The sequence below is a fragment of the Excalfactoria chinensis genome, chromosome 9 (assembly GCF_039878825.1).
Source record: "Excalfactoria chinensis isolate bCotChi1 chromosome 9, bCotChi1.hap2, whole genome shotgun sequence".
In the NCBI taxonomy this organism is placed as follows: Eukaryota; Metazoa; Chordata; class Aves; order Galliformes; family Phasianidae; genus Excalfactoria; species Excalfactoria chinensis.
The window spans coordinates 8,757,832-8,785,830 of NC_092833.1; the positions used below are offsets into that span (position 1 = coordinate 8,757,832).

A 27,999-nucleotide genomic window follows, 5' to 3' on the forward strand; every position below is an offset into this window, starting at 1 on the left:
TATAAATGCTTATATGGTTTGTCTGTGTTCTTGCAGTCTCCTGGCCTTCTGCTTGACTGTGGTTCCTCAGGGCAGAGTGAATTATAAAAGAAAAATTATATAGAAAAAAAAACATTCTTGCAGACCACACTGTGGGGAAAACATATATATATAAGAAAACATAAAGCACTTACCTCCCAGATCTCAATTACAGAAAAATAATGTCAGTGAAAAATTTGCTACTTTCATAATTACTCTTCTCAATAACTGTTTTTTGAAATCCCATGACAAGCTCTCAGAGTGCATTTTAAACTTTGAAGCAGTGAAGTAGATCAAAGCACATTTGTGTTTATTCTCACTTATTAAGGAAGCTACACAGTGTTTGACAGCTACGGGCCATGTGAGTTGTGTGAAACTTGCAGAATCACAACAGCAACAGACTTGAATCTGTACATGTCCCAATAGATTTCAATACAAAATAACAAAGCATCATTGGCAGTTAAATGGTTTGCGGTGTTTTTCTCCCCTTCTCAGGCCATTCATGCAGTGTTTCAGAAAAGAATAAAAAGTGAAGGTTAGAAAGAAAAAATGGTATCTCTTCCAGACATGAAAAATATTGTTTTCCCATATTGTAATCAAACTATAAAAAAGAGAGAAAAAAATAAGAAAAAAATACAACAAAAAAGTTTTTCAGATGAAGTCTGGATTGAAGTGATAGGAGAAAGGACGTGGTTAAGTGGCTTAGAATACCTCTAGAACACATTTGGTCTGGAGCATTTGTGCTGCTACTTACACTATCTCCAAATCTTTGATACAGAAGTACTTATGACAGAGGGAGTGATAGCAGAGATCAAGAACACTTTTCTCTGTCCTTCATCGCTTTGACAATATGTACATCTGCATATATGTTTCTTACAAGGCATGATTGTTTTGTAGAGCTACATTTGGTAAGAATGCGGCCTCGTGTCACTGGCCCAGCCTTTGCAAAGAAAAGCTCATAGAGAAGCAAAACACCAAGGAAGATGTGTTTGAAAACACAAGTTCACTCTCTGCAGCAACATCTATCTTTTGCTTTGTCAATTTTCCAACAACAGCTGCTAGTTATCTGTCATATTAATATGCTTTCAATATACTATGCTTGAAGCAGCTGGGCCAACTTGAAACCAATTTGAAAAACATGTTTATAGAGAAAGGCAAAGGAAATGACCTGTAACACTGTAGACACAATATGTTCCACATGAGAGCTCCCTCAGTTGAGTTTTTACCAACTCAGTTGTTTCATTATCATTCACTGTCTCCAGTTTTCATTTTGTTGCTGCTAGTAGGTCTGGGTTGCCTCTGACTTCCAATCTATCTTCCCAGAAAAAGCAGAAGTAAAGCAGTCATTTAAGTGAGCAGCTTCACCCTGGCATTCCTGTGTGTCTGCAGTGTGACTGCAGCAGCATGCACTGACTAAACCAGGGCTTGGTTACGTAGCAGGTAAGTGAAGGGAGTGAGCAAGTAGGTATTTCCTTTTTACAGCTACAAAGAGACAAGAATAAGATTCAAAGAATTAGTGTTGCAAAATGATTTATATATATATATATATAAGAAAGAACACAGTTTTAACTATTTTAGATGTTAGGATGACATTTTATAATATAAAGTGGTGAAGAAAGTGGTGAGGAAAAAAACATTCTCCCAGCTTTCATTCTACATAGAGTTATTGAGTTAATGAAGTATTCCTGTGTTTGCTTCAATGCAGAAACAAAGACTCTTCTTGCCTTTGGTTACAGTTCTTATTCATTTTTAAAATATCAGCACACAAAATTTTACATAGTCTGTGTGCCAGTAAGCCAAACTGATTGCATCTTACATCAGATTTTGAAGCTGAGAATGTGAATTTATATATATATATATATATATATATATATATATATATATATATAAATTCTCATAAATACTACAACTTTTCACCCTTTCACAAAGATGCACATGCATGCTTTTAGCTAGACATTTGAGAAAGGAAATACTGCAGGCCTATTGCTGTCACTTGGCACTGATTATTTCAAAAGTTTTGGTTGTTTTGCGCTTAAATTCTCAAGCTTGCATCCAACACTTACAGGAAACTCCTTTTGTGTATCCATGTGGTTTCAAAAAGGAAGTAACAAAGTGATCAGTGGTGTTTAGAAATAATGAGACATGCAAAGAGCCAGTTGACTAGGAAAAAAAAGCAGATACTGACTAAAGCACTCAGCTCTGTGAGTTCTCTATCAGCAAATCAGGAGGCTGTTGGTCTGCAGAAACATGCTTATTTCAGTTGTGGTCAAACACAAGTTGATCAAAAGCTTCTGATGCAATGACATTGTGGGAAAGCCATTGAAGTGCTACAACGTGTGACATGAAGTGTTGTCAGGAGTTAGGAAAGTACTGATGCTATTTGCATAGTCTCTAGTGGTTCTTTCCCTGAAATACTGGTCTGAGGAGTTATAAACAGAAGTTGAGACTGAATCACTGCAGAGCAAGACAGTGAGAAACAGAGCACATGCCTGTCATAAATGGTTGCTTAATCCAGAAAACAGACATAAGGCTTTGGGGTTATTTTGTTTGTTTGTTTACTTGTTTGTTTCATGTACAGTGAAGACCCTATGTCTGTAAATCACATTTTTTCAGTTTTTAAAGACTGTTCTTAGATTTCTGGTCCATAAGTTGCAGCCAACTGCTTTGCCTCCCCATTTGCTTGCCTCCCCACTGCTTCTCCACAAACCTATTGAAACATTGATGTCAAGCCTTACTTAAGTTGTTGTGCTTCACATCCAGCATTTTTTTTCACCTCAGATATCATAATTTTGGTGACAAGAAAGTTTTAAATCAAAGTATTTGTCTCACTTATACCAGACCACACACACAAAAAACCTTGAGCATATTACAGCAGTAATATATCAGTTTCAGAAGTCATGTTAAATTACCCTGAATCTGCAGAAAACCCTGTGGCAAGTTTGCATCAGGAATGAGGATAACAATTTGCAGTGCTGTGCCCTGTGATACATGGCCTTGTGAGCTCAAGAGCTTCAAATACTACAGACTGCTGCTTCACATTCCATTTATTAGTACAGAGGTGTGATATGGATTTAGAAATGTCAGCATCCCAACAAATCCCTACAAAATCTACCAGAATAAAACTATGAGTGATAGAAAGTTTTCAGTCGTCTTCAAAGTGAGTTGTAGCTCATGCACAGTATTAGAAAGTCTATAAGCCCAGTCCTCTATGAAGGGGGGGGGGGGGAAGAACAACAACAACAACAAAAACCACAAACAAATGAAAAACCATACATTTTACATGGAAAACTTTGGCAGAAAGAGGACAAAAAATCCTCAACTTTTCTACCAGCACACTGCTGTTGGATAGACACAACAGGAAATCATACCAGGGAAGGAGCTTCTTTTTTATAATTGGTTATTTAACAGAGATATGTATGTTTGTCTGTATGTATACATATTCTATATTTACATATAGTTTTATGTGTGCACATATATATATCTACCTTTTATATTTTATATCAGTCCAGGCCATCTCTTCTGATGAAGAGATGCAGCAAACGAGCACCAAGCTGCTGCACTGCATGGCTGGAGTCCTCAGTCAAAAAGGTGTGATATAGTGGCTGGAGAATACAGCACAGGGCTTTGGGATACCTTCCATGAAGTGGTAGAGCAACATTTCCACATCAAAATATATCCTTTTTCTTGAGAAAAAGTTTTAAATAATTCACAGAAAATGTAAAGATTTCAGGTAGCTGTGATGTTTCAGGAGGTAGCAGATCAAAGCATGGTTTCTCTTCCTTCAGCCCTTCCCAGAAGATCTGATTTTAGGTTTGGAAACTCAAAAGTGCAGAGAAACTCAAGTAAGAAACAGAGATAAATTAGTTGGAAAAAGCCTCTGTCTAACACTGGACCTGCATGGTCCCAGTGTTTGAGTTAGCTGTATTACAGGGTAGACTCTTATGGACTGCTACTAATCAAGGTGGTAAAAATAATATTGTTTCAATTATACTCTCCTATGGGGGAAAAAATGGAAAAAAGAATAGAAAAAATCAATTTAAACATCTAGACTTGTATAATACAGCAGAATCTGGACAGTGAATTTAAAGCAGCTATCTTATAATCTCTAAACACCTCCACATATACAGACCAGAATATTTCCCAGGAATACTACTCTTCTGAATTCTGCTGCTTGCTTCTTTATCCTGTCTGTCAAGGCCCTTTTCATCCAAGTTTATCAGAAAGGTGTCCAGCCAAATTAATTGCCAGACACACTCATGCAAATGAATAGCAACACAGCGCAAATTATTTGCACTCCTTACGTTTTTCCTTTGTTCTAAGAAGGGTACTTGCTACTGAAAAATATTAAATTATTCATTTTGTGAGAAGTCCAGATTTATCTTTAGCCATTGACTTGTTTTTGTGAATAAAAAGAACTTTTCATCTAGGCAAAAATCCATATTTGGCTCCATGCACTTCAGTAGCATCCATTTGATTTCTTGTTACTTTTCCCTATCATGTCTCACAAAGAACTAATAAAATTGCTTAAATCAACCCTGTTCTCCTCTCAATTTCAGGTTCATTTATTTACGTGTTCTCAGAAGAACAAACAGTGCCAATATTAATCGGAATGAATTAATTCACTACCTCATACTCTTATAATGAGTGAGTTATCATCTTTGCAATTAGTGTGTTTTAGTAATGCTATCTGAGTATATATTATTAGTTAAGTTAATCACTTTGGAAAGAGTTTTGGGAATGCTTCTTATTAAGTAAGATCCTGATTTTTCTGAAAAGGATCATACTGCTACATGAGCAAATTGATACACAGAATACCTCATTTATAATACCTGATCTATTTGGCTTTTTTCATTTCATGGTTTTCTTATGTTTTTACAAGACATATCCAAAATCTGATGGTAAGGAAGAAGGAAGCTTATCTTACTAAAGACAGAGAAATAGTTGCAGCCTCTGTGCTTTCAGCAGAGCTCCAATTTTTCTGCAGCTTGAACTGAGAAATTCTGTCCATTTCTAACAGACCTTGGTCTTCTGAAATGGCAGAGCTCCCTGACCTTTGCCCAGGCTGATAGAGCCCTTCTTCCAGCAAAGGGCAACAGGCCTGAAAATCCTTCAGAGTTGAAGGTGACTTATCCAAGCACCGGACTTCAAACATTATCAAGTCTACTGATGACAAACAAGCTATATAGGAGAAAAATGATCATGATTTACATCACCCACGAAGGCCAATACATGCAAAAATCAAAACAGAACAGTAAATTACCCAGCAAGCTGTAAAAAGAAATTTCACTTAAGCCTAAGTGTGGAATCTAGCTGCTGTGCTCAGTCCATTTTCTTCCTTGAACCTTTCTTGCTGATGGTTTTGATGCAGCCTGGACTCTCCCATTATGTATCATCTGTCTTCCCTCCCACTCGTGGTCACCCTGCTGTGCTCTGTTAACTTCAATCCATCACTATCTGGATCACATTTAACTAGATGAAATGGAGATTCATCTGTCTGTCTAAATCCTTCTGTTGGAACTGGAAGTGGATGATTGCACACTGACAGCCTGATTTACCCTTCTCCCCCTGAGGATCCCGGAACAGGAACTGAGGAACACTGAGAAAGACAATGTGCTAACAACCCACATTAGTTATCCTGGGGAGACCTCAGCAGTGGGCAGATACCCCCGTATCTCTTACAGCACAACTCTAGCACCTGCCTCCGCAGCATCTGCTTCTCACATTGCTGGAGACGTTACATAGGTGTTAACGTTGTGCTGAACTAAACCAGGAGAGAAACTCCTACATTCATCAGATACAGCAAGAAGTTGAGAATTGAAAGAGTTGGCTTCTGTCAGTAAGGGTGCCAAGTGCCTGGTTATTTCTGTACTTTTTTCAGATTAGGATCTTTTCAGTGAAGCCACGATCTCTCACTATACACCACATGCTGATTTTAGTGCCTTAAAAATTTAAGGGCAGAAACCTCATGCTTTTTAAATCTTTGAGCTGTTGCTGAGCCCTGCCATGACCCAGCCAGCCTTACACTGGCCAGAGAATAGGCTTGAGTACAAGAACCCACCGCTCTTGATCATGGTGGAAAGCCCATCCCAAGGGCAAGATAACTAAGCAGAAGACATCCCTAACAAATGAGTGTGAGGTCAGTCCTAATTGCTCTGTTAAAAGTATTTATCCTGCTTGGCATTCAGCTTTCAGGTTCGCAGTGCCTGACTTCAGAGAATTCTGGCATTGTCACTATATCTGCTCCTTCCACTTCAGTATGTCTCACATCATTTTCAAGCAAGTAGGAATTAAAATGCGAATGGTATGTACAATGTCCTGTAGTTCAAAAATACTTTCTGAACACTAAGCAGCTTGTACAGTGATCATAAAAGAAAGCTGTAATACATTCAATCGTAATCCTAATCCATATTAAAAATATTTCACAGGAGATACGAATCCACTGACTTCAGAAAAGAACAATTACAGATTTTGTTGTTTCCTTGTTACATATTTGTTCCACAGTCTAGATCTCATCCCTGCCACTCTTTCCCAATCACATATTAAACTGCACCTGTGTGGAGAAGGGGATGGGGGGGGGGGAGAGGGACATACCTACACATAGTTACTGAAATGGTAGGATATAAGCATGTCCCAGGGCACAAAAGTTGAAAAAGCCTTTGATGAATTACAGGATGCAATATTAATAATATATAAATACAAAGAAAATACCAGGAAAGCTTGAAGTGCATGTTGGATAGCAGATTCTGCTGATCCTGGCATCTTCAAAGTATACTCAAAGGTTTTCAGAATATTTTCAATAGCATAAGTCTTCAAAACTAATATTATCTTGATCACACAACTAATGATGATAAAATAAACAATCATGATAAGATATAACAAATACAGATAACGGTATCCCCATAATCCAAAAGCACATGGCTGGCCTGAGGCGCAGTTAGGATTTTCCCGCATTACATACGTATATAGGATTAATATTTGGGCACTGAGGGATTTTTCAATGTTATTTTGGAACTTAATAAATATCAAAGGATAATAAGATAAATTTGTCAGTCAGGGACAATATATTGTGACCAAAAGACAATAGACTGTTTTTTAAGATAACTCACCAAAATACCTGATTCAGAAAACATGCAACAACAGAGTACTTCTACAAAAATAGATGTTATTTAATCGTAGACCTTTCACTCAGTTTGATAACAAGTGGAATGAAAGTCTTCATATAATAAAGGACACTTCTGAAATGCTAACATAAATATATATATTTTTTCCCCTTACTGGTTTACACTTATCCTTCAAAAGAATTTCAAGGCTGAGTGGACTATTGCAGAATATTTCTATTCCTATAACTGAAATAATATAGGTAGCAATAGCCTCTGCTCTCAATATTAAGTACAAACATCCAAGGTTTATTCAGCCATGGCCTACTGATGTGCTGTTGGCTTGTAATCAGACAATAAAAAGAACAGATGGCTTAACCAAATTTAATTTGCTATTTTATTTATCCTTACACTGCCTTTCTGTCATACAAATATTGAACAGTTATATTGTACAGTTAGAAAAACAAGACTGTGTTAGAGCTTGTTTATGAGCTAATCTAACACTTAATCATCAACCCTGACATGCAAAATGAGTAATTTAAATAGGATTCCAGGTCATTGTTTTTTTTTCCTGACCTAGTCTGTGATGGAAACAGCAAAAAGTACCATCAGAAATTATAATATTTGGTAGCACTTGCCAGCTCAGTAGTTGATGGCAGTAATGCTGTGTCAGTGACTGTACGCAAAAGCAAAAGATCTCCAACTGCATGAAAATAAAAATAAAAATAAAAATAAATTAAAAGTAAACTCAGGCCTTGAAATCTGACAGTCTTTCTTCTATTCCCAAAAGGTTTTTCAGTGCTGAACAAGGAGTGATGACATCTGCAATTTGTTTGATTGCCCCTTATGATCATTTCCTCATTGTAAGATCTGGGCTTGATCATTAGTGCATTATTGTCATTGCAGTGTCTGTGGGACCAGGCCATTATATCTAATACCATAGATCTCATCAACTTAAAGTTAAAACTGCTGAAGACTCTGCAGTATTCTTTTGGCAGTTTGTCAGAATGACTCCTGCTGTCATCCTTCGAAGGAGTCTTGAGTAAACGCAAGATTGTTGCAGGGCAGGTGCCCATAGTGCTACAAATTAGCTCATTAATTGTGAAGTAAGTTCAAACTGAATCATTTGGCAAGCTTAACTTTTAAATAAGTAGACTTAGTTCTGGAGCATCCTTTTAAGAGCATATTCATTATGAGTCACATTGTTATATAAAACTGCTGCATACTTGGTACACAGACTTAAAATATGCATTTCTAGGGCATTTCCTATATAAGGCTGCTGCAGTTTTCCTGAGCTGTCTCTAGGGAACCCCTTTAAAAAAATAAGTGCAGCATCAATCACCACTTTCTTTCTTAAGATGGTCTTCTGAAACTTGCTTTTCCTTTTTCTCTAAGATGAATGCATTCAGTTTTCTGATGCATTTTGACATATATGTGATATTCATATATGCCCCATTTCTGCAAAATAGCAGACATGGAGTCAAAGAACATCTCCAAGATGATCCGTGTCTGAAACCCTGGAATCTGTCAGGTCACTTGGGCATAACAGAAAACAGAACTGAGCTCATACATTCCATTCTTTATATATTTGTATACTGATTCATTTACAGGCTCCCTGCCAAAAGCATCAATCACCTCAGGACATAGCATCAGCAGACAATTCATGTAACATTTAATGCCTAGGACACGTTAATGAAAACTAAACTGATGCAAGCACAGTGATGAGAGAATACTATTCTCAGACAGTTTAAGAACAACGTGGAAGACAAAAATGAAGATGTGTTTATGTGCCTACATGTCATTTGATCTTTTTGGCCTATAGTTAATTCCCACAAGAGATTTAATTTAACCTCTGATTTTCATACAGTATAATTAAAGAGAACAAATGAATCTGTGAATGTTATGTGAAGAATACATACAATAACTCCACTGTGACTAGAAATATCTACACCTTCAGTTCTGCAGACATCTGATTCCCTGTGAGTGAGATAACTGAAGCAACGAACAAGTTCAGTACATTTCCTCCCTACTGAGAAAAGATTGATAACTCATACATCTAAACTGTGTTTCCTCTTCAGATGCTCTGACTCTGTCACAGTCAGCCACAGACCGTTTAGGAAAAGAGAGAGTGCTGTGTGATTAGGAAGACTGGTCACACTGCTGCAACACCTGGAAGTCATCAGCCATTACATACGGTGACAATTAAGTATTATAAAGTTTGTAATCCAGCAAGCAAAGAATTGAAGAATTTTTTTACATTTTTCATCAAAATTCACACACACAAACAACACTAGAAAAGAACAAAATGAATTAAACTCAGTTTCTGACATTAAAAGTTCATCCTGCTCAAGCAGCGAAATTCCTTAGCACCTACTGCTACTACCACCTTTGAGACTTTCTGCTGTTTTCACAGGTGTGGAGTAAAGCACACATTATAAATAGTATGCAAACCAAACAAGGCCAAAGGGATCATCTGTCAGCTGATCAGTGGGTTGTTCTGGGGTATATTTGATTTTAAAAAAAGCACAAAAAAGATTATAAAAGCAGCCCAGAAGAACTGAACACCTGTTTACTTCTCTAAAAAACAATGTGGGCGTTCTTAGTTCTCGTAGGTGCTGCAGTTGCTTCTGCTCACCTGCAAGATCTGACTTTTGATGGGTACGTACAGACATCAGATTTATATTTTCATGGTTTCTTCTCCATGAGCAGAAGTCTTCCGGTTGACTTATCTCTTTAAAATCCAATTTCTCTCTCCTTTCAGCCACAAGGTGTTTCGTGTGATTCCACAGAACGATGAGCAGGTGGAAATCATCCATTCCCTTGCCAGCAAAATGCAGGTAAAGAACCTGGGGGGGGAAGCTTTATTGAATCCAAAGGGAACATTTCTCCTTTTCCTCAACTAATGTATCTCAACCAAAAACAACAAAACAAAAACAACAACAAGCTTCTAAATTAAATACCTAATCCTGATTCCAGCCAACTCATCAGGAGTGTTTCTTCAGAGGGAAGAGGAGGAGGTGATAAAGTTGGAATTATGCAAATACAAGCTAATGCCTTCCTGAAAAGTCCAGATACCCCAGCCTGAGTATGAAAGCATCCACCACAATTTACTAAGATACTTTGAAATCATGTATTCACTGTAGAGTGCCTTCAAGAATTAGACAAAACACGAAACTTCCAAATACCAGAACGCTTAATGTTATAGGTAAAGGATTTTGTTCATGCAGATAATCTAAAAATTCATATTCATAACAAACTGAACTTTGTTTTGGCCTCTAGTCTCTCATCTCACCTTTTGTCTCCCACTTTCCTTTAAAATTTTCTTTTGCCAGTCAAGCTGCATGTTTCTTACTGACCTTGATGTAGATATATGATGACATAATGACATGAGAAAAAACAATAAAGACAGCAAATGTGTTTTCAATATTTCTCTTCAGCTTTGATGTTGTAAAATAGCTGTTGGTGAAAAAGACACCATTATCTGTAGGATAAAAGGATGGTATTTTTAATGAAGTACAGATGTACAGAAGTAGCAGCAGCAGGGTAGTACAGGATGCTGAAACAATATTCTATAGAAAGGATATACTACTGGTATGTTGCTGCTAGTTCTATGAAAATGAATATAACAAGTTTGCTTCTAAGCCTGCAGGATAAAGGGATTGCTTGTTTTCTATAAAGAAAAGAAAAGCTATCTAAACTACTGTTGTTATACAAAGCAATCTACCAGGACTCATGTGGAAGTGGTATGTGCTGGAATAGTCATCTCACTTGAAGATACATCATTTATGAACATGCCCACCAGTCCCCAGTCCTTTATGTTCAGGGCATGAAAGGCTAAAAAGGCACTAGACTGGCAAACCAGCTTTGTTTTCACTGACCTTCAAGAGAACTCTAAATCCAAAAGAGATCTTAAAGCAGACTTCAGAAAGAATATGTGAAGTTCTAATTGCACTGTCATTTGTTCCTTATGAGTTAAACAATATCTTCTAAAGGCATAGACTCCTCCTACAAACTGCAGGAAAATGAGTCTTAAAGACTCTTATAAATGCAACAGACCTTTGCAGCTGATGTACATAAAGTACGTTTGTAGCTTTCTATAGTCAGGAGACCATTTCTGTTTAATGGTTATTGGCAAAAATCTCCAATGAAATGTGTACAAATAATGAAAAAAGTTATAAAGAGAGTTACAAATTATGCATAGCATTCACAAATCTGTGTGCGTTCAGATGCTGTAATAATTGTACATAATTGCTCTTCAGAGCAAACAATATTCCTTATGTTCCAAAACTCCAGTCTCTTTTACATCAGATTCTTTTAAATGAAGTTCAGAACTTTCTTGTGGATATCAGGGCTACCTGTCATTTGATTTAGGGTGATATTTGTCTTTTTCCTTTTTTCATTTTTGAAAAGAAAATATACCAAGCATTGCTTTTAGCACTGTGCAAGGCTAGTGCAGTCCCTATTAAGTAATATAATTTAATAAGTAAAAAATTTAATGTACTCAAAAACTGAGTTAATATTTGGCATAAGTTTAACTGTTACTGCCATCTCCAGAAATCTTCCATATAAGTTTGAGGGTCTAATAAAATCATCTTCACTGAATTCCATTTAAAACTTAAGTCAGTTCTTCTGGCAAGCAAGATCAGTTCAGTGTAACACTGGAATGAAATTTGTTGTATTAATCACAGTCACTATACCACACATGCACTCACTTAAAACTCAGTCATGTGTATATATGTATTTGTTTATATATTCATTTGACCTTCTTTCAGGTTGATTTTTGGCAACCAGACTACGTCAAACTGGTAAAGCCAAAAATGCAAGTTGATTTCCGAGTCGAAGCTGACAAAGCTTTGGAGGTTGAACATCTCCTGAAAGAAAACAAAGTGGATTATAAGTAAGTTTTGAGCAGGAGGAGGCTGAACACTGGAGAAAATGTGTTGAAAATTTTTATCATTTATCGACTTATCTGCCTGTCACAAACATCCTCCATTGCATCTTCCTTGGCCCAGCTTGATTAGCAGGCTTTTTCAATGTGTGCTGTATGTTTAAGTGTAGACACAAAACTGAGTTTTACTTGATCAAACTCCCTTGACTTCACTCAGCAGAATGAAGAGTTTTCATCACTCAGATTTGTTTCCACCAGATCAAATTCCTTTGTTCAGTTCTCATGAAACATAACTGTTATACTCTGCTAAATGTGAGTATTATCTCTCCATAAACTTACCATCCCCATGTTAACTGTATCCTGTTTGGATGCCATGGGAGGGAAAATAAAAGAGATTGTTCTCAGTAGTACCTCAGCCCACATTGGAATTCATTGGAATTTCTTCTTTGGCAAAGGAAGAGTTACATGTGCTAGTTTTCCCTATGATATTTATGAACTCCCTCAGGTCCATGCACAAACCTTTTGATTGCAACAAAGGCAACAAAAGTCTGGAAGGTGTCCCTGACAAAGTTCAGTGGAGTGTCCTTGTGACAACCCAAGCAGTTAAAATTCTTTTGAAGTAGAGCTGCAGTGCCATGACATCATGTCAACGTGCTCATTTGCACTGTTTGTTCTGAAGGCTGGTGGTGCCTCACAAAGTGGCCTCCTGCTCTTCTATCCAAATGATTGAGGACATATTCTGAACAAGTGAGAATTTGTAAGGATGTTAAGACAAGCACTGGAAAAAACAAGGAAACAATCTTTTTTTTTATAGCCAAGGTTGAAATATAAACAAAAGGTCCTCAAGACCATGCTTGATGATGAGCTGTGCCTTTCTATCAGCCCTAGGGAAAGATAAACAGGAGAGATCCAGCCAATGCAGACAAAATATTAAGGTGTTTTTTTCTGTTGTTGTTTTCTCCTGTGGTTTTTGTCGGTTTATTTTTTACCATGCTGTGTTGCTACTTAAACAGCTCTTCTCACAAGCAGTAAAGCAGATTGGAGTATGGATCCTGTCATCTGCAAACTGCACCTAAACTTTGGATACTTGGTTTGATAAAGAATTTAATCATGCAAAAATCCCTGGGTTGCTAGAGATCCTGGATAATGGGAGGGTGTTACATTACCACAGTCTGATTGTCCTACAGCATCATCAGTTCAAGAGAACGCCCTTTTCCTTTTGAGGAAGAGGCAATCTGGCATCATGAGGTCAGTCCAAGGCCGAGGAGAGTTGCTCTTGGATAGTTTACATGCACCCTGTTTCAGCACTGCCATTCTTCCTAAACCGAACTGATGCCACTCTGGAGGTTTGCTAGTATGGGAGTTAAGTGGGCAGGTGTGAGTTAAGAAGCCATTGCTTTGTGATCATTGTCAGCAAGGATGAAGCAGGAAGGAGACTGAAACTTGAACATAACATGTATTATTTTCAAATGCATAAACTAGTCCCCCGCATTTCTCTTCACAATCAACGTGGCCTTAGTTCTGTGCAAATCCAAATATACCCACATGGAGCTTGATTTATTGCTAATAAACTGCACATTTCCCTCTGCTTTTCATGGTATTGCAGAGTTCTGATTGACGACCTGCAGACTGCAGTGCATGCTCAGTTTGACAGCAAAGTTCGTAGCACTGGCCACAGCTATGAGAAATACAACACCTGGGATAAGGTAAAGTCCAAAAGTTTTCCACTGTATCTACTTGATGTCCTGGCCTCCATAGTCAAAATGGCTTCTGATATTCTTCCATCAATATTCCCTGCTCCTCTTCTGTTGCATCCATTAATTTGATAACCTACTTTCCAAAACCTCTCCTTCATTGCTCATCACAGAGATAATCTGCATAGCCCATCTGCCTACACATATTTATTTCTTTTGTATTTGACATTGGTGGACTGTTCCCACAAATCCCTGCCCAGTGCTTCTGTATGCAGTTCGAGAATGATACTAAATAGAAGAGCTTTGAAACTGAAAAACATGACATTCAATCTACTTACTGTGAAAGGAAAAAAGTTTTCTTTTGTTAAAAGAATTACAAGGATGACAAAATCATAATCTCTAAGCACTACGTAGCGTTAGCATTCTAAAAATTTCTTCACTCACCGGTCAGACTCCAACGACTGGAAGTTTTAGATAAATTCACATCAGAAAATCCTAGTTCAGCAATAGTTCGATGAGGTCTGCAATGAACCATTATATATCACTGGAAAACAAACAAACAAACAAAACCACAACAACTAAAATTAGATATATAGCTCTAGCACAAGTAAGAGTTAATTCTTAGAAATCTATCAATAGTGTGAAATATTTGGTTCAGTTCTCAGAAGGACCCTTCCATCTTGAAAGCTGTGAATAACTTCCTCTGGACCTGAGGACAGACACATCAACATCTATATTCTCCTTATTAAACAGATAGCTGCTTGGACTGCTAACATTGCTGCTCAGAACCCAAGCTTGGTCTCTCGCAGCGTAATTGGGGAAACATATGAAGGACGGCCACTGTACCTTCTCAAAGTAAGTTCTGTGATTCATTTGTGCCAGACTGTTTTCCTGCTATTATCTCTGCAAGACTATGATGTCTACTGAACGATGATGCTAGGATATTAATATACACATTTTGAAAGAAATCAAATAGATTTTTTGCACTATTTATACTATGATCTTTTTTACCTTAAGATTTAAGGGTGAATTATTAGAAGTTCAGGCATAAATTTAACAACAATCCTGTGAGTCTAGAGAATTATCACCTGCCTTTAAATTCTCTCCACCTGTAAGCACATTTACTCTAAAAAGATCTATGAATGTCACTCTCTCGCAAAATACAATATGTTTGTTTCTTCATCAGAGGTTTTTCGAATAACTCTCATGAGTAAATAAGATACCGTCAATGAATTAAAGGTGAGAGGATAAAGGTTACTTGCCTAAAATTGCAAAGCATCTATTGCACCTCCAAAGCTAACTACTAGAAACACCACAGGGAACATATCAACAGTGCAGAACAACCTATTATTGTGGTGAAGGAGAGAGTTACCTACATTAATAAAAACAAAATTATGAAGATTATAAGGTTTTAGCTTGAATATCATTGTCAGCTACAGCTGAGAGCACTCCCTAGTTTTCCATTTAATCGTGGAATATAACATAAAGTTTTACTCTTTAGGTCATCAAGCTGACAGACATTCTGCATCCAAATTGTTTCATTCCAAAACTGGGTTTCTTTTTTTATTTATTTGTTTCTGCAGTTGGGAAAAAGTGGTACAAATAAGAAGGCCATCTTCATGGACTGTGGTTTCCATGCAAGAGAGTGGATCTCCCCTGCTTTCTGCCAGTGGTTTGTGAAAGAAGTCAGTAAGCATAATGATCAAAACTTATTTTACAAAACACAATTATTTTTATTTCAACCACTTACACCAGATCTTAATGGCTGCCCGCCCAGTAAACTTTAAGCAGCTTAAGACTACCTAAGCATGTGTATGAGGTATGCTTGCAGAGGCATTGGTGGCAAACATAACCTCTATCTTCTCAGACAGCCATGCGGTTTTGTGTAAGGAGCAGTGGAAATTGGAAGTGACATCTCAGTGGAGTCAAAGGGAATGTTATTTCATTATCTCCCAATAAGGCTGCAGACAGTATGTGCTCCCATTTTTCTCTCAGCAATTCACGTCACCAAGGCTGTCATTTTCACCGTCTGATCATTTAATTCATGGATGTTCCTGACACCAGCAGTGGCTCTGCTCAGTGAATGCAAGTGTGGATAGGTAGAAGAAACTTTAAAGTGCAGTCCTCTGAAAGTCATTGGTGGTTCAGCTGGGATTGCTTCTAGACATAAAAGTCAGAAACTACAGAAAAAAAACAAAACCCATAAAGTAGATCATGGTTTGTATCTGCAAACAAATAAGGGGAAAAAAAAAAAACAAAACAAAACAAAACACCTGAAGAAATAAACAAAAAACACAGGAAAAAAGTAAGTTCTAGTGACCTAAAATTGCTTTTCCAGATTCTACAACCTGTGTGCTTGCTAGCTACAGGACAGTAGATATCTGTTTCTACTCCACTGTTCCTCATGTTGCACTTTACATCTTTGCAATATAAAGGAAACAAGGACGAAACTAGGCCTTCAGAGCAAATGTCAGTTATAATTGGATGCTCGCAGAAGACTGACTTAAACCTCTGAACAAGCATACAAAGTGCTAGGTCATAAACAACCAGTATATGCAGCTTTCTGGCAGGTATTCTTATGATGTACATACCAGGAAAATTGCATGGAAAAATCCGCCTCTCTATGAATATGTGCAACCAAAGAATTATGACTGGAAATGTCTAAGGATGTAATTATGGAAACATTCTCTGTAGTTTTGGTTAGTGATGAAGTTTATCCGTTCAACAGTTATAAAGATTCAAAATTTACTATCAATTTAAACTAAACCCAGGTGTTTAAGGTGACAGGATATAGGGAGAATATATGGACCAGAACTTTCTTCTGTCTTTCAATGATAAGCTAGTAGACGGAAACCTTTATTATCCTGTTCAAAATCAACATTGCTTTAAGATAATTTATCTACCAGAAAAAGATGACTCTCTAACAACAATGCGGTTTCAGAAACTAAATCTGAGCATATGTAACATCAGAGCTACCACCTCATGTTGTGCAGTGACCAAAATGACTTCACCTTCCACATTCAGTAATTCCTTATCTTGACCCGAGTCTTCAAATGTATTCCAGAAGATGTTTTCATTCCATAAAGGCATCATCAGCTCTTTCTGCTTTTCTCTGATTAGGCTGTTGAGACCTACGGAACAGATAGTACTATGACCAAACTTCTCAACAGCTTGGACTTCTATGTTTTGCCAGTTGTTAATATTGATGGCTATGTTTACACTTGGACAAATGTAAGTATGTTCCTCTTTCTTAAAAATATTGATGGCTAAGCCAACTGAAAGAACTCTTTCTTACTTTTACTCTAAGCTTCACCATTCTATTTTAGGACCGTATGTGGAGAAAGACACGCTCTAAAAATTCTGGCAGCAATTGCATTGGTACTGATCCCAACAGGAACTTCAATGCTGGCTGGTGCAGTAAGTGTACTTATACTTATATATACTTACTTGTAGCTGCAGCAATCACCCAGAAATACAATAGCCAAAATACTTAATTATGGATTTCCCCTTACATTATTATGGTTGGTTTATCATGATTTTGATTAAAGATCCCCAATATAGTGGTGTGGAATAGCTTCTGTTCAAATTTTAAGGAAAAAACATAATTTGGTTACAAATTTCATCAGTACGGTTACTTCTATGAACAGTAGACTTTAGAAGAGAAGTCAAAATAGCTTTTTTACAGTTGGTTTCACTCACTGCAGAGGGGTACCCTCATTGCTGGTTCCTGAAAGCATCCCAGATATGGGGGAGATGTGCAAGGAGAAGACTTTTAAGTAAGGAAGCAAAGAATAATAACTTAGATAATATAGGGTTTTTCCAAAAACCTTATGTCCCTCCAAACACACACATAAGTACAGAGCATATTTACTTAATGTCATACTGCCCAGTGTATTAAGTATGCAACAAAGGACTCCCTCTTCCGAAACAGTACAGGTGTGGCAGTAGGATTTCCAAGGTTTATTATGAAATTCACATCATATCATTCTCCTAACAACCAACCTTTTTGTTAAATATTCATTATGTTCACTGTTCTTCCCAGAACTGGGGGCCTCAAATAGACCCTGTGATTCCACTTACTGTGGCTCCGCACCAGAGTCTGAAAAGGAGACTAAGGCTTTGGCTGATTTTATTCGTGAACATCTTTCTACAATCAAGGCATATCTGACTATTCACTCCTACTCCCAGCTGCTACTGTTTCCTTATTCATACACTTATGCACATCCAAAGGATTACAGCGAACTGGTAAGCACAAGTTCTTTATCATTTTGATGTAACAAAAAGAATGTATTTGATATAATGAAAGAGCACTATTTAGGCCTATTTAACTTCTTTAACTATGAATAAAGAGTATATGTTGCCAGGTTTTGAAAATACTTCGAACACCAGAGAAACCACGATGGCTTCCACATAGTTCAGGCACAACATAAACTTGAGAGCATTAATTAACTTCAAAATACACAATGAATTTGGCACAAGGTCAGGATTGCCTTCCAGTTATGCCATACAGAAATTCACTATGTCATGCAGCACTGCTTCCTCCTGACACAAGAGTGTGTGCGGCTTCAGAACATCACACAGAAACATTACGCTCTGTAAGCCATGTTAACAGCCTGCTGGATTGTGATAACTACCTAGAAATGACTGAACTGGTACCAGCACCAGAAAATAAGGAACTCTCCCTAACACTTTGTACGGAACCTTACTTCTCACTGAAGGAAAAGGGTGAGACTCCTATTAAAGAGAATGATACAGGTTGAGGACAGTGAGGAAGTTTTTGTCAATAATAAATACATAGCATTAATTACTATATATTTTACTATAATCATAATTTAAAACATTTAGGCACAAAACTGGTAAAAACAATCAGTTCTGAGAGCTTTCGGAATAGGCCTTGATTCAAATACACCTCTTACTTGGAAGAGAAGAAGGTAATTACCATGTTTTAAATAACAACTCCTCTTTTATTCATCCAAGATGAAGGACACACCCTGACACCATCTGAGCAACAGCTTGGAAGTTAAAAAAAAAAAAAAAAAAAAAAAAAAAGTAAAAAATGTGAAATGTTTACAACTTTTATGCAGACTTAATAAGGCCAAGAACCAACAATCATGAATAATAAAATTACTTCAGTTCTCTGGCATATTAGCAATTAGAAGCTGTTGGCAGGGAAAACAACAGAGCAAAACAAAACAAACAAATCTCGATTCCCTCTCTTTCCTGGATGCTGCCAAAAGTCCAAGGCAACAACACTAAGTGTGCTGGTCTGCTGGGGGGACTTGACAGATTTATGAGTGCTCCCAAATAGATGTCACAATTCCAAAGCACAAACAAGAACTCAGGCCAACAGTGAACTTTTCTGCAGCATGTTTTACAGTTTAAAAGAGAGGATGAATTCCAGATGAAAATTTTGCTTTCTTAATTTCTTTTCCAGAAAGCTTTGATTTTAATTATTCCATGGAACTGTAGTCATTTCTTGTCTTCAGTTTTCACATTTTTTCACATTTCACACATTGCAGTTCAGTCTCAGGCAATAAACAGCACAAAGCCCTTGAGCTGCTTCGTTGTCAAGATCACAAAGTTCACATGCGTTAAAAAGTCGCATGACATTCTGCTCAACTTTTTGAATCAAAAGCAAATGTGAAACTGAACTAAAACCCCAGCGTGCTTCTCACAGTATTAAACTGAGAACATTTACATCAGCGGCCCAGTATTAAAAAAAATACATGAAATCCTATCCATTAAGGCAATCTTTAGAAATAAGAAATATCTTGAGATTTTCTTGGTTTTCACTTTCTTTCATCAATTTAAATTTTTATGATAAAAAGTATATTCCAATATAGAATATAATTCCATGACTTACTATGGTTCTCCAGCTTTTAGTTAATATAAACCTTCTTTTTCTGCCATAGAGAACAAGTCTACTATCACTATTCAGCATAAAAAATAAATAGCTCAGAAACACAACCTATATACTTCACCTATTCGGTTTCACTTCCTAAGTTAGTCTTTTCACTGTCATTTTATCCTACATTTTAAATTGGGTACAATGATCCCAGAGGGAGTTCCATTATTTTCCAATACAAAGCAATTACAAACCTCACCACCAACGACAAGGTGACCCGATGAGTGTTTTTTCATGTGTTAATTAAGGGAAAACACTTCTTTTACTGGTGATCCGAACAAAAAGACAGCAGGATCCCAGAGATGTTCTACTTAAGCAATATCTGACTTTAACGAGGGAAGACTTCTTGCAAAAAATCTTTCTTTCAGAGAATGAGACCAGAGTATCACCCAATCAAAATTGCCTACAGCTGGGGTAATTAAACAGAAAAGGTCCAATTCACTCCAACACCAATGAATTAAATAGGCTGACTTTCACAGGCTCTGGGTCAAGTTCAAAGGTGCAGCTTTTCAGGCTACTTGAGATAACTAAAATGTTATGTGCTTTAGCACATTCATTTGGGCTGTAACTAAAGAAATTTAAGATTTTTCCATCAATAGCTGTATTTGCTTAAAATGATACACTTACAAAAAGAGACGTGGTTTATGTCAGCCATTATTCCGTGACAAAAAGTTCTGTCTAGATGTAAAATTTAGAGAAATGCTGAAAAATTAGAATCTCAACCTTTCACAGAGATTGTTTGGGTGAATAAGAGGACCATAAATCATTTTTCAAATGGAGCAAAATTTATAGCGCCATTATCTTATCTTGGTTGTTATTTTTACTCTGACAGATCTAATAAATTAAAGGAAATATAGCTGCAATTTCTTATCTCTTTCAGTGAGCAGCTCGACATGTGGTTAAACAAAATTTCAGGTCTGCTTATCATTAATAACATTTTGTTCCATTATATTTAATTAAAGGTAGCATAATACACTGGGGTCTGTGCCACATTCCAGTGTCTGAGACGCATAAGGGTAAAAAAAATTGACTAATTTGAGATTGAAATCAGTAGGTCTGCAGAAACGAAAGATCTAGAGAAAGCGTGTGCTTTCCTTTCCTGCAAGAACACTGAGCAGTGTCCTTGGGTCTTTTGCTCACAGCCTTGAGAAATCAACAGAAGGCAAAAAAAATCTGTTCTAGTTTTGGTTTCTCAGGTAAAACAGGGCACTCTGGGAGTTCCAGCAACCTTTATGCTTCATCCTTCACTGCAATAGCTAATCATAGCAACCTCACATTATTGCAACTTGATTTGAGTAGGGGATTAGGGCTATCCTCAACCACCGCAGGAGTACGCAGTATGACAGGAGATAAAAGTCATGCACGACTCTTACTTCCCATAACTTCCCATCCTTTTCCTCAGAGGCAAGACAAACTCAATCCCACAGAACACAAGAATTCTCCCCAGATTTTTCTCCCTGTATTCAGGATAGGATAATTTATTTGTTTGTTTTTCTCACTTCCGAGATGCTGCACAGAACTTTCACTGTTATCCAAACAATATGCGAACAAATAAAAACAACCAAGACAGGAAAATCTAGGTCAGAAATTTCTCAGAAGTTGCACAATATTCTGGAGATGACTCCTTGAAAGAAAAATGTACTCTTTTTTGGTGGATCGCATTTTGCCTGCCTCATAATCCTCACTTGGCTCATTATTTACTATACCCCTGAGAGTTACATTGCACACAGAATACACACTTGAATCCATCGCCTACTGAGAACAGAAGCATTAGCTCTTCACAATTAAAACATGTGCTTGGCAAGATCAGTATCTCTCCCCACCCCAAAATGATTCTTTTTATCTTCATTTTACTATTCATATTTTTGTCTTCTTGCAATACAGGCCTCTGTATTCAATCACACTCAGCAAAAGCCATTCAACCCTTATGTTTTAATCAGGTCAAACTTTTGCCTACTTTCCTGTTAGGTCATCCTATGCTTTCCTCATTTTCAGCAAAGACGTATCTAGCCCTATCCATTTTTGTTTGTATTCGAATTGGTTCTGAACTGATAGAGCAGAGGAACACCCATCAAGCTCCCCCTTCCTTTCCAGATTCATCTCCATCTCTTAGCTGAACAAACTTAGCACTCAATCCGTGTCTGCATGTTAGATTAGTGTATTTGTATTATTCCTGTTTGGTAGGCTGTGGGATATTGTATTAATTCACAACTGAAGATAATTTTCTAGACACAAGATTTCCACTTCCTTTGTTATTTAAGCTCACAGAAATTTATCCTCTATGTTGGATTGGTCTGCCATTTCATTTCTCATACCTTTCGAGCCCTTAAAATAGAACAAAGTAGAAAGCAGAGATAGGCATAGAGGATGTGCAGCCTGCAAGAAGAGTGAAATTCAAATATGTTACATGATCTGTGAATACCATCAGTTTGATTATTCAATCTGATGCCTGGGAGCAAAGTCTCTTCATCCCTGATTTAATTCCAAGATGTGTTTAAGATGCAGGAGTACTTGTAGTTACACATTTTTGAACAACAAAAATCCTATTTTCTAAAGGACTTGGACCTACCAAAGAGAAGGCACAACTGATACTATTGTACCTGTACTGTCAAAAACTCCTTAGATTGTATTGTAGTTACAAGCAAGTATTTGGTAGAGAAACTGGGAAGCGTAGCAAATGGAAGCAGCCAGAAAAGCAATATTTGGAAGCTCTTGCACTGAGTTTGTCAAGACAGACCTGCTCTGTACTGGTAGTGTCACTACTCTGAAAAGGATGCTTACAGCAGCAGCTTCATACAGATGATGCTTATGTTCAAGTTTGGCTTGAAGTCAAGTCTCCTACAGTTGTAGGGGAGCATTCACCTTAACATAGTCACACTGGAAACCCTCTCACCAGGGATCAATTTCTTATGCAGTCTGCAAGACTGCCTCAGAGAAACTGGCTTGCATAGGAAAAAGAGCATCATACTGAAGTCTTCCACTTGGCTGGATTCCCTAGGCTCTTGGGGGAGATGCTTAACCATGAGCAACAACAAAACAGTGCACTAAATTACACATCAGCCATGGACTCCTGAGGGGAGTCTGGTTTTACTGCCAAAACAAGAAGCCTCGGAAGTGCAGCTTCACTTGGCTGCAGCTAACTTTGCAAATAGCACCCTTCAGACTTCCATTACAAAGGAAGCTTACACAGTACATGAGACAGAGGTGGAAGGAAAATATGGTTTTCATTCTCAGGCAAATCAATCTGCAGTGCAGTGAGAGAAGAGTCTGGTCCAGTCGCTCAGAGGACAGGTGTCTCCAGATTATGATGGCAAAGGGAGTTGTCTGCATGCAGCAGCTGTGTAATCAACATCCCTGAAGTGTTTCTAAACAGCCACAGTTTGCTGGTAAATCTGCCCTGACAATGAAAGAATGAAATGAGGGAGCTGTCCCCCAAAAATTACCCATTAATGGGCAGAAGATGCTTCTCCTGGTAAATTATGTTGTTAGCTCAAAGCTCCAGATGTGATAGAAAGGGCAGCCAGTTAGATGTATCTTTCATTAAGCGCTAATAACATTAAAGATAGGTTTAAAGGTTGTAAATTATGTAAGATAATGACAACTGAGAAAACAACTCTGCTGTCTCACTGGCCCATGCACTCTGCACACAAGATTAGGCAAAATATTATTAACTGCTGTGTAAATGCAGATGGACAATTAGTGCAGGGAATACACCTTCTGCTGAAATGGCCTGCTCTGTGAGTTCAGCTCTGAGTCAGAACCTGAAAAGTCATTTCTGCTCCCAGTTACAAGGTATTAATTAGGAGTTATTCCTAGGACTTCAGGGCGCCACTTGCTTCTCTGCTGCTATATCTCTGAGCAGAGTTTTCCTCGCAACAGAGAGATTCTTGTCGGTTAAAAACAAACAAAGAAATCACAGCAATCAAGTTAAGCCAGTTAAACAAATAAATCTTGAAAATCAGTCAACAGCAAAGAGAATCCTCTAAGGGCAATGAGATAGCCATGCCTCTCCTAGCTGCTGTATTCCAAATAGCATGCAGGCAAGAAAATCCAAACTGTTTCTTAAAAGCTAAATATCACAACCCCTTATGAAAAATGTTGCGTTAGACGCACAAGCTTCATTCTTACTGCTCCTCATTTTTATACCATGAGAAAGGGGTGACTTTAGTTCCTAAGAAGTTGAAATTTTGTTTTGACCTTCAGATGTTGCACAGTGAATCCATTAGGAAACAACTGGGACAGTCACTTAATAAAGGGGGAAAAAAAATCGAATTTCAAACATTTTGATAAATGTTCATTTCAAGATGAAGTCATAAATGCTCGTGTTGCTCAGTTAATGGAGAAGGTCATTTAAATACCACATCAATCTCCAAGCTGCAGAACTTGAGGAAGTCGTATATTTGGATTCCAGTCTCCTTACAGCTGGAAATCTCAACATCTTTTCCTACAAATCCTTCTCATAACTTCCTGGCCAATAACAAAATACACCCCAGGTAAAAACGCTTCCAAACATCCTTTTCCTTCTGCCTGTTCTGGTATGATTTGAAGCAGGCATGTTGGCAGAAAGGTATGCCCCACTCTTCCCTAAATGCAGCTTTGCTGTTCTGTGGTCTCTACAATGCAGTTCACTGAAGAGAGATCAAATATTAATAACCAGCAGGTCCACACATAGAGTAAAACTAATCTTTCCAAATTTAGTTTCCTCTTTGCATCACTTTGAAAAGAGGAAGAATGTTTACATTTAATAATGTATCTACTATTAACAGATTTGACTCAGTCTCAGCTTATGCATATATTATATGTAATATTATATACGTAATACATAATAATATATGAAATGTATATAGTATTTATTTTAAAAGGGGGAAAAAAAGACAAAAAACCAAACCCTATGGTATTGCTAGCAAATGCCAGAGAGAGTTCAGCTACCCCTGCTGCTCTGAATCAAAATCCAGCACTTATGAGTGGGGAAAACCTCACAGTCCTGTGGTAGGTTACCAGCATTAATGTAAACATATTTTGTTGCTGTTTTGCTCTTTCACTAAACTTTTTCAAAACACAAGGTCCAATATGCATTTTTGAGTGATTGAGAGAAAAACTTTAAGCAGAAGGGGAAACAGAACATCTTACAATCTCTCTCCCTCTGGGAAATAAGCCAGAGTACAACCTATAGAGAGAGAAGGGGCTTAAGGAAATTCTTGGGATAGCAAGCTGTTCAGCTGTAAGCCATAAACAAAGATAAGGCAACCCATCACTTACTCTTACACTGAACATCTGCTTTCAAAAATCGTTCACATTCATCATCTGTTAGTAATAGTTTTCATGTTTTATTACCAACACGCTGTATAATGAAGAAGTGGAGAAGCCACACATTCCAAAGTCTGTAATTTTCCTTAATGCAAGCATACAAAGCTTCATGGTAATACTGATGGGCCCGATCCAACCCTCACTGAAATCAGTGGGAGTTGAACGAGTCCCTCTGAGCACAGGAAATGAAATGAAATTAATGAGACTACATACGGTTCTGAGGTAATTTATGCCTTTTCTGTCTGTTAACATTTATTATACTGCTTCCACTTCCAGCAGTGTCCAACTCCACCGACTAAACTGGCGCTACTCTGAATTTATGTACTGCAGGAACAGAAAGAAAAGGAAGACTATTGTGTTCCAAGTTATTACTCTTCACAGGGATTCCTTATTTATTTTAAGTCTTGTACAGGTTTCTTGTAAGTACAGAAAATGCTGTTTGCTATTGCCCCAAGCTATATGGGACTATACACCAAGGCAGCTCTACACAGGCAGATACTACGCAGCACTGAAGCTTGCAGAACAAGTACTGAGAACTACTCCCATCTAATCATTCTGAGAGGTGGAAAACAGTTTACCCTCTCAAGCACAGCTTTGCAGTTTACTCAATAAATTTGCTGACATTCACACGGAATGAGTTTGGAAATCTGCATTTATATTTGCTCTTTCCCTCCAGAACACCATTGCTAAAGCTGCAGCCAACCAACTGACCAGTCTGTACAACACTGAATATGTATATGGACCAGGAGCTACAACAATCTGTAAGTACTGGCATAAGTATGCGAACCTGAAATGGATCTCAGTAACTGCACAAGACACAAACGCCTTCCCACAAGATGGAATCAATGGATTCACTATATATCCTTTTTAACTGTTTGTTCCATATCTCTGGTTCTGTGGCTTGTCGTTTCCACTTTTTCAGTCATGTTTTATTTCTTTACCAACAGACCCTGCTGCAGGAGGCTCTGATGACTGGGCTTATGATCAAGGCATCAAATACTCTTTCACTTTTGAGCTCCGTGACACTGGTAAATATGGATTTCTTCTGCCTGAGTCTCAGATAAAGCCAACCTGTGAGGAGACCCTGCTTGCTGTTAAATACATCGCCAGTTATGTCCTTGATCACTTGTATTAAAGGAAACTCTAGAAACTACTAGAGGATTTATTCAAAGATGCCTTTCTCCGTATGTTTAATCATTTTTTATTTTTGCTTTACTTAATGCTTGGCCATATCCTTAATCCATAATAGGTCAATAATCTGAAAGCCTTCCAAGAGAAATTCTACCTTCTGTTAAGACAACTAATGTAAGTAGGGAGGGGGGATGACAGACAAGCCTTGCTAGAAAAATAAGCATGCCCCAACACCCACTTTTCTGAGATCCACATCTTTAAGTACAAGTTTTAAATCACTTCTCCTTACCAGTTCTGTCTCTTACTTAATCTTCATACGGAATTACCTTGGTATTTCATTGCCAACCACTAATAAAATGCTAACAACATATAGAGTGCTAGAAGAACTTCTGCAATGACTGGATTAAATGTATAAACAGAGCAATCCTTCATATTTTGACTGTTAAAACACATTTTTAAAAGAATGGCTTTCTCAGCTTGGCTTCACTAGAACCGCACAGATATAGCAAGGAATATATTAATTCTCTCACAAAACAGGGTAGTGAAGACTAGTGAGCTATTAATGTCTGACCTCTAAAGAGTAAGGCAGCTACCGACTTCCTCCCATCACCATTAGGTGGGTTCTCACACTCAGATTCTTATTATGTATCCTGGCAAATGTAGTACATATTTATTTCTGCCTGTTAAAACCACGATTTCCCCACTTCTCACCCCACCTTCTGTTCTCCCTTCCCTCTGGCACTCCTTCCGCTCACAAACTATGCAGACTTTCCCAAACTTCTCCCTTTTGTTCTGTTCAGAACAGCATCCTTCCTGAAGTGAGAGATTAAAATATTAAACTCTTGATAGAAACCGTCTAACAGGGGAGAAAACAAATGGAATCCTGAAACATTCCTCCTTTTTCACTCCTGAACTGATATCAGAATCAGTTTAAGCTCATCAACATAAAACTTGCTCAAAATTGCTCTATAGCTGCACACAGCCAGCATCTGCAGTCTTTTCATAATAAGTAAGTGAAATGTTAATACCTTGTTTCAGGCTGTTAGGATTCACCCATGGTAACCAGTAAAGGTGAAAATGCATTACATCCGAGTTAACAGGTGCATTCTGTGAATCAGAAAAATGAATACAGTTACAACTAGCAGAAAGAATCAGCATATTCTCCACTGGGAAAACAACTACGATGCAATCTAAGTTCTAGTTGAAAGGACGTGTGTGATGATGCCTTCTTGTTTTGTTTTAATAGCATCCCTGGGCCAGATTCTTCCCTGCTGCAGCTCAGTTAGGTCAATATGACCATATACTCTTATCAAGGAGATTAATTTACCTTTCAAGCGAGGTGGTGCATTTAAAACTCGCAACAAGATGACTTTACCTTCCCTTATTATAAAGGAAACTTGAGATCTATCAGGAAAGAGACAAAATCCCTTTATTAAATGCTTATCTCAGTAATGAATATGGCACAGAAGATTCATGTTAAATGAAACATTAATAGTAAAGATGAATATGGGACACCAGACACATCCAGGGGGGAGCTGACCAGTTTCATCTCTGTAATAATCTGCACAAGAAGCTTAAGCAACTTAAGATAAAAGTTGCTTGAATGATTATAATGATCTTTACACAGAGCAGATGGGCAGAGCATTAGGACTTACACAGCCTGAGCACTAAGCATGATGAAAACACCTAGGTGATTCACATAAAAACACTTTCATCCAAACTTTGCCTTAATGGTGACAGTGACAAGGGAAATTTCTAGTAAAATCATCTAAAAGGAAGATGACTGGGATACCTTCTTAGGAACTGTCTCAAAACCCACCTTAATCTGCCCCATCACTGCAGATCCAAGGTCCTGGCCAGTCCCATCTAAGCTCAGTGCTGAAGCTCACAGTTAATAGCAGTTAAAATGACTAAGCAAGCAGAGCTATGAGCTACTCCACATAAGGCTCTCACACGCAC

The 27,999-nt window shown here is 37.7% G+C and overlaps 1 protein-coding gene and 1 long non-coding RNA gene across 2 annotated transcripts; one reads left to right on the top strand and one right to left on the bottom strand.

Annotated features, from left to right (window-relative positions):
• The first annotated feature begins 9,667 nt into the window (after positions 1-9,667).
• On the top strand, positions 9,668-26,044 carry CPB1 (carboxypeptidase B1). Its single transcript, XM_072344541.1, has 11 exons — positions 9,668-9,773; positions 9,877-9,952; positions 11,888-12,012; positions 13,610-13,709; positions 14,451-14,552; positions 15,281-15,382; positions 16,818-16,928; positions 17,024-17,114; positions 17,740-17,942; positions 25,586-25,670; positions 25,857-26,044. The coding sequence occupies exons 1-11, from the start codon at positions 9,703-9,705 to the stop codon at positions 26,042-26,044; spliced, it is 1,254 nt and encodes a 417-aa protein (XP_072200642.1). The 5' UTR covers positions 9,668-9,702.
• Positions 11,881-27,999, bottom strand: LOC140256203 (uncharacterized). Its single transcript, XR_011904655.1, has 6 exons — positions 27,860-27,999; positions 27,368-27,444; positions 27,069-27,147; positions 16,709-16,828; positions 14,142-14,241; positions 11,881-11,986 (listed from the first exon to the last, which is right to left on the bottom strand). It is a non-coding gene; the product is annotated as an uncharacterized lncRNA (long non-coding RNA).